Source organism: Panthera pardus, unplaced genomic scaffold, assembly GCF_024362965.1.
Source record: "Panthera pardus isolate Hobbes unplaced genomic scaffold, ASM2436296v1 HiC_scaffold_13, whole genome shotgun sequence".
Classification (NCBI taxonomy): Eukaryota; Metazoa; Chordata; class Mammalia; order Carnivora; family Felidae; genus Panthera; species Panthera pardus.
In genome coordinates this window covers 169,944,681-169,951,604 of record NW_026526688.1, presented here as the reverse complement: position 1 = coordinate 169,951,604, position 6,924 = coordinate 169,944,681, and the positions used below count along the sequence as shown (strand labels likewise).

Here is a 6,924-nt window from a genome sequence, read left to right as displayed (position 1 = left end):
TTCTGCAAGGCTTAAGGAGGCTCTACCATTCAGACCTTACTAGATGCCCTTGGTCCTGAAAGCACCTGCACACGGAATCCTCACTTATGAGTCTTTCTCCAAGCTGGGTATTCAAAACCTACTTTTGCTGTCACTGAGTCCCCTGGCCTCAGTGTAGGCATCCATGTGAACATTTTTATCAACGCCCTAGTTGTGCTTTTATGTTTGGTGACTGCAAGACAAATAAACACAGACCAGAGAATCTTGCCTGCTATCCCAAGCACTAAATTTTATATTGGCTGAATTTGGATGCGTGCATTTAGACTCCCTAATCTGCTTGGGTTTCCAGAGCTACAGTGGCTTCTAGATATTTTGTACAATTTCCTCTTCCTCTGTCCTCCCTTATAATTTCTAAAATTAAATTTTAAAAAAAATCAAGGAAAAGTCAGAAGAGTTCAATTGCTAGACTTGCTTTTTGTTTTTATTATCAACAATCAAGTTAATGGTACACTCTTGGAAAACTATATGCACATGTAGAAATATTTCCCTTTTAAATAGAAGCATTCATTATAACACATATAAATAAATTTGAAAATCTGAAACATAACTTATGACGCTTATGTTCACAAACATAGTCCAACAAGAAGAAAAAAGAAATCAGACAGACATGCACCTGATAACAAAAATATATACCATTGTCTGAACCTTGGTCTCTCTAAACACAAAGGAATTGAACCCGTGAGAACCTTATTACTCCATAAAGACACGCCATAGAGACTACAAGAAGAGAAAAACATTATACGGTCACGTAGAGGAGACGGTCTGTACTGATATTAACACGATACAATTGAGTCACAGAACACAGTTGTAGAAAGACACGGAAAAAGTTAAAGCCTCAACATTCAACTAATATCTATAGTTTGTGCCTTTTAAAATAAAAACAAAAACAAAAACAAAAAACAAATTCCAACAGAGATGTCTAATCTGCTTGAAGAATGGAATCATCAATATACAGTCCATCCACCACACAGGATGTGAGTCCATTTCCAATCAAACAGAAATGCAAACCGAGACACTTCTGCAAACTTGTGTGCACGCCTTTCTTTGCTCGGTAGGTTTCTCTGCAGCCAGTTGCGTGGACTGCAATTGACTCTAATCCAAAGCAGTGCCAAAAAGTTCGGTAAAAGCTGGTGGAAGAAGAAAATGCCGGTGGGAGGGGTGTGACAGGAAAGAAAAAAAAAAGGGGAAGAATTGCGAAATAGGAGACCGTTCGCAGAGTTTGCGGATGAAAAGGCATCTCATGTATAGGGCATCTTTCAGGGCCGAGTGGCTGCAAAGATTCGGGGTTGGGAGTTGCAACTGTGTGGGGTTCCGATGCGCTAATGGCAGGATGGTGTTGGCGAGGTGGGACAGGCAGGTGGGAGCGAGGAAGTCACCTTGGCCGCGGGGACAGTCTGCACGAGTCATCGCCTCAGCAACCCGAACCCAAGGACACGAGGGGAAGGGGGGCTGGAAGGCACCCTTACTTTCCCTTGAGGAGGAGCCCCAAGGGAGTGTGCTGTCAGGAGGGCGCAAATTTGGGGGTTCACAAGATAGAGCCCTCAGACGGTGCTAGCTTCAGCCTCCCTTCTTCCCCACCTTACTTGTTTTCCCTTGGATTTAAAAGCCTTTCCGGGTTGTTTGCTTGTTTTTAAAGTGATCTCTGCCTTACTAATTTTTTTTTTTTTCAGTTGAGGGGATTGTTTACTTTTTTCTTTTCCTAAGCAAGTCGCTGAGTCGGTTGCGCGCCCCCCCCCCATCTCTCCCTGTCACCTGCTCGGGCCACAGACACACATTCCCCGAGACAGACATATACCGACACGCAGACACAGCCCCCCTGAGAGTGCCCCCGAGTCCGGGCCGCGCTGCACACACCCCCCCCGGTCAGCAGGCTGAGCCCTGGCCGGTCTGCGCGGCCCCGAGGCAGGTGCCAAGCCAGGGAAGTTTTGAGTTTTGTTTTGTTTGGGGGTTCACGATAGGGGGAGGAGTGGGGTTGAAATGGGGGCGCCATTTTCTCTTTATTCTTATCGCGATAACTTCGGGTTCTCGGTGAAAAGCCGCGGCAGCAGCAACGACAATAGGCTTGGGCCTACCCGCTCGCCCGCTCGCCCGCCCGGACCCGGCTCGCCCGCCGCCGCCGCCGCCGCCGCCGCCGCCGCTGCCGCAGGATCGCAGATCAGAACATACTGCTCTTCACTAAGGCGGCTTTGGCACCGTTGGGTCTTTGGAGCGAAGATAGGACACTGGCGAAAGGGCCCCCGAGAGAATCCGGGATGGAGGTGATGGGCCCGGGGCCGGGAGCCCAGCCTTGTCCAGGGCCCCCGGCTGCAGCCAGACCCCCGGCCGCTGCCGCCGCCGCCGCCGCAGCAGCCGCCGCCGCAGCCGCCGCCGCCGCCGCCGCGCCTCCCTTGCCGGGTTCACCTCCCGGGCCCCCGGGCCCCGCAGCCCCCGGGGCTCCTGCCGGGCTGGGCCCGCCGCCGCCGCCGCCACTCGCCCCGCAGCTGGGAGTGGGGTTGGGGTTGGGGCCGGGGCCCCCAGTGCTGTCCGGGTCGGTACTCTTGGCCTCTTTGCTCTCGTCGTCCCGGGACGAATCGGACTTCTTTCCCGAAGAGCCGTTCTTGGCCGCGGCCGCGGCGGCCGCTGCTGCCCGCTCCTGCTTGCGGAACTTGGCGCGGCGGTTCTGGAACCACACCTGGCGCAAGGGGAGAGGAGATGCGGTGAAGCAGCACGAGAAAGCAGGAAACCCGCAAGCCAAGCGCGGAGTAGGACGGCTCACGTTCCGCATCTGTTTGTTTTAAACTCCTCGCGCGACGGGGACCCCTGCGCGCACCCCGCCACCAAGTTCGCCCCCGCGGGTGCGTCTTCGGAGAAACTTTCTTAGGGTCACCTGAGCATGCCAGGAAGAAGGCGGCTTGCAGGAGATGTTAAAAGGCCCCTGTCGCCGAGATTCCCTGAAAGGGAAGCCTTTGTATTGGCCGGCCTTTGCTCAGTCAATTTCTTGAGCCACCCCAAACTCTCCATACCACTCTAGGCCGCAGGTCTAAGGTTAAACCCTAATTGTTTGAAAGAGGGTATCTCTGGGTTTGACGCTCGCCGCCCATCCTGGCCTTTGAGCCCGAGGTAGCGTACAATGGGGCTCATCTGGAGTGGCGCCTGGCCAGCTTGTGAGTGCACCTGTGTCCCTAAAAGGTTAGGGTTAGCCGCGGTTCATGACCTTCATGGAGTCGCAGCCCCTTTGCAAATGTGATCCCAGTCATAGTTACCCGGGAAAGACACCTATACTCCACGGTTCCAAGTTAAAAGAACTTGAGTTAGGAGGCAGAAAAACAAAAACAAGAAACCCACGTATGATACGGGGGCAACGTCTGCACCCCCGCCACAAGGCATTTCCTGTCCCCCAAAGCCCTGCTCATTCACGTCCCAAGACCCCGAAAGTCTCTGCAGGGCTACCTGAGGTGGAAAACGCTTTGCAGCTGTGCACGTACAAACACGAGCGCACGCCCCAACCCTTCCTCGCGTGCACAGCCCTTCTGGAACTTGGCCTCTCTGTTCGGCCCTGGAGTCCCAGGCCCTCGTGTGGAGAGGCCCGGGTATTCCGAACCTTCAGGAGCACCGCCCGCTCCCCGCCTCCGTACCCTACCGGGCCGGGTGTGGCGAAGCAGGGTCGGTTTCCGGGCGCGCATACCTGGACTCGCGCCTCGGTGAGGTCGATCTTCAGAGCCAGCTCCTCCCGGGTGTAGATGTCAGGGTAGTGCGTCTCTGCGAAGACCCTCTCCAGCTCTTTGAGCTGCGCGCTAGTGAAAGTGGTGCGGATGCGCCGCTGCTTGCGCTTTTCGTTGAGGCCGCCGTGGTCGGTGAAGAGTTTGTAAGGAACTGGGGGACAACAGAGGGGACAGAGTGTGAGCGATACTGTCTGGAGCGCACGGGCCGCGGAGCCGGAACGTGGGGACTCCAAGATCCGGTAGCGCTGGAGCGGCCACCGACGCCGGCGCGGGAGACTGGCTGAGAGGAGCTGCGGAGAAAAACCGTGCAAATTAGTTATATACCGAAACAGGCAAACTCCGGGCTTTGGCAGGGTCCCTCTTGGCACGAGCACCTTTGGGTGGTTAAAACAGCGCGCCGGAGACGACTGAGGGCCGGGGCACGGGATAGTGCTTTGAAGAGGAAAGACGAGAGAGGAAAAAAAGTCCAAAAACATCAGTCGGAATATCAGGGAACCAGGGAAGAAATTACCCCATAATCCCACTGTTGGAACTTTTCAATTCTCAGAAGTTGACCCTGCCCAAAAGTTGGGGGAAAGTGCTGCAAAAAATAATGATAATAATAAATTTAAGAAATAATCATAAAAATGACCAGCGAAAGAGGTGTGAGCCGCTGTCGGTTCTTAAAAAAAGAGACACTGCCAGTAATGAGCTTTACTCTTTGTTATTTAATTATTTTCTAAGCTTTACGTCTCATCGCAAAGTAAATAAATTATGCCTATCATTTTGGCAGCTTAAGATAATTTTGTTGGCGGTTCGGGTGTGACTAGGATAGTGTAACCCTGTAAGTGAATTACCCCTCCCTGCAATCGCTTCTAACGTGATAAATTCTTTCATTTGTGTAAGCAAATTTCGTTTGGTAAATACTAAACACATTTCCATTTTCAAATGCAATCAAGGCTTCCTATATACGAGCGGAAAGGCGGCTTCCTCCGCTGAGAAAGCTGGCGGTCCTTACCTGCGGCGTACGGACTGCTCTGGTGGTCCCTGAGGGTGCCGAGGCTGCAGGATCCCGGCGTGAGGGACGGGCAGCCGGACGTGGCCCCAAAAGTGGTCCTTATCGGGTTATACTGGAAGCCACTGGCCTGGCTGCAGGAACTGAAGTCAGCATAGGCTGAAGCCAGGCTCGAGGTGTCCATCCCAGCCATACAGGACTCGTAGGCAGAGGAATTGAGGTAAGAATATTCCATTTTATACATTGAAAAGGCTCTGGATGGCTCAGCCAAGTGGAAAAATGAAATAAAAGATGGGTATGGAGAAGGTGGCTGGAGTGGGGAGATGTGCACAGCTCAACGCCTGCCTCCAAACTGGCCTCCTTACTACCAGCAGAGCCTAGTTTTATGAAAAAGCCTCCTATGAGATGCCTTGTCTGAGGTCTCTAGAGCATATAGTCCTCATAATAAACTTGGCTCTTTCCACTTGGACAATAGCAAAGCGGTTGGTCTTATTGCTGGCGCTTTTTACATGACAATAACTCATCCGTCTATTGGGCTGGCACTGGGGAACTGAGCTGTCCAACCTCCCTATCATTGATTCCTGCATCTCTAATTAGAATTTAATACCACACCATTACGCACTGAGCCCCTGATCCTCCCTTCTAACCAGCTCCCTGCCCTTTAATTCAATCACACTACTTGGAAATAATGAAAGTTGGGTGACGATTCTCCCTGATCCAATTTCCCCGAGCTTTTAAGCCTTTTTAACTGATCATATACCTTAGGCATAAATTGAGATAGTGTGTGTGTTTTCCCTCTTCTTCGTCCTCTTTTTTTTTTTTTTTTTTCTCCCCCTCGGTTAGGGAGAAGAAACCTTGATGTCATAGAAAACCTGTTTTGTAAGAGCGTTACACGCTCAATTTAACAACAAGCCTACCCCCCGAAGTGCATGAAATGTTATAAAGGACTGGGACATTGGCAAGACTCAGGCGCCCTGTAACATAGAGTAAGTGGGCCAAGGGGGTTTATGTGAAGGATAAGCGGATTTCTTTAAAATACACCTGGTAGAGGGGGTTTAAAAAAAGAGAGCATCTTATAAATTGCATTTCTCGTCGCTGCTTAACGTGCTTTTTCTAGAGACTCCGCTTACACAGCTGTTTAAAAAATAAAACAACATCTGAGTAAAGCTCTTGAATGTGAAACATCTGGCTTGTCAACCGATGGCTTCTTTGAGGTCCGCTCTGGGTCTTTCTGCGTTAGCGTGAGGTTTGCATTTTTGTTGGTTTGGCAGTTCTGTGCGGTTTTGATTTTAATTACTCCATAGCTGGCAAGTGGGCAAGAAGTGTCCCCAAATGTGTCTCCTCTTCCATCCCTCTCGGGCACTCTCCTCTTTTATCACCTACACTTTTTCAGGTGCCCACAGCCCCCCACAGACCCGGGGCTTCGAAAAGAAGATTCCTGTCTGCTTGCCCTTCAGGTTTGTTGACTGCAGTGAGCACAATCTTTGCTCTTTAAATGCCCAGGCTGCAGGTCGGGCACTTTCCTTGTCCAAACTCCTCAGGCTCTTGGGTGCTGGCAGCAAGGTGCAGACAAAGAAGCGAGCGGTGATTTGTGGACCTCGGTGGCCCCATGATTTAAGCGGAGGGTAATTTTCATTTGGTTCGTTAGGCTCTAGCAGAATAAGGAAAACTATTTCATTAAATCCTTCCTCTCGGTGGACAAGAGGAGGAATGCTTAGTTGAATCGCCGTGTGGTGTAAACAAACCCTGGATATTTTATATGAATTAAATGTGTAGATAATTAGTTTTATTGCATTCATTACCCCCTTTATGTGCTCTGTAACAAGTCAGTAATTAAAGTAACAAACTCATAAAGTCTTTATAGGGGCATTTAGGCGTTCAGTGTTTGCCAAACTAAGTGGTTTAATTCGATGCTAGTGCTGGGGAGTGGATGGGCGCCGGCTCTCCACTGCCACCGTGTTTTATTGCGCACTAAACTGCAGCGGACGCTGTAATGGATTAAACAGGGGCTTCGGGCCCCCCAGCCTCGTGCTTCTCTGCTGGGTGAGTTTCAGGCTGGTTTCAGGTGATGGCGCATCCTCTGGACGCGAGGAAAAGCTAATGTCGGGAGTGCACGCAGCAGGACCCGCGGAGCAGCCTGGTGATAGTTTTATGGGGAGGGCTGATAGTTTTATTGCAGTTGTATGTTGT

The 6,924-nt window shown here is 51.1% G+C and overlaps 1 protein-coding gene across 1 annotated transcript; it reads right to left on the bottom strand.

Annotated features, from left to right (window-relative positions):
- Positions 1-433: 433 nt before the first annotated feature.
- PHOX2B (paired like homeobox 2B) lies at positions 434-5,213 on the bottom strand. Its single transcript, XM_019413274.2, has 3 exons — positions 4,738-5,213; positions 3,704-3,891; positions 434-2,710 (listed from the first exon to the last, which is right to left on the bottom strand). The coding sequence occupies exons 1-3, from the start codon at positions 4,976-4,978 to the stop codon at positions 2,195-2,197; spliced, it is 945 nt and encodes a 314-aa protein (XP_019268819.2). The 5' UTR covers positions 4,979-5,213; the 3' UTR covers positions 434-2,194.
- Positions 5,214-6,924: the final 1,711 nt, after the last annotated feature.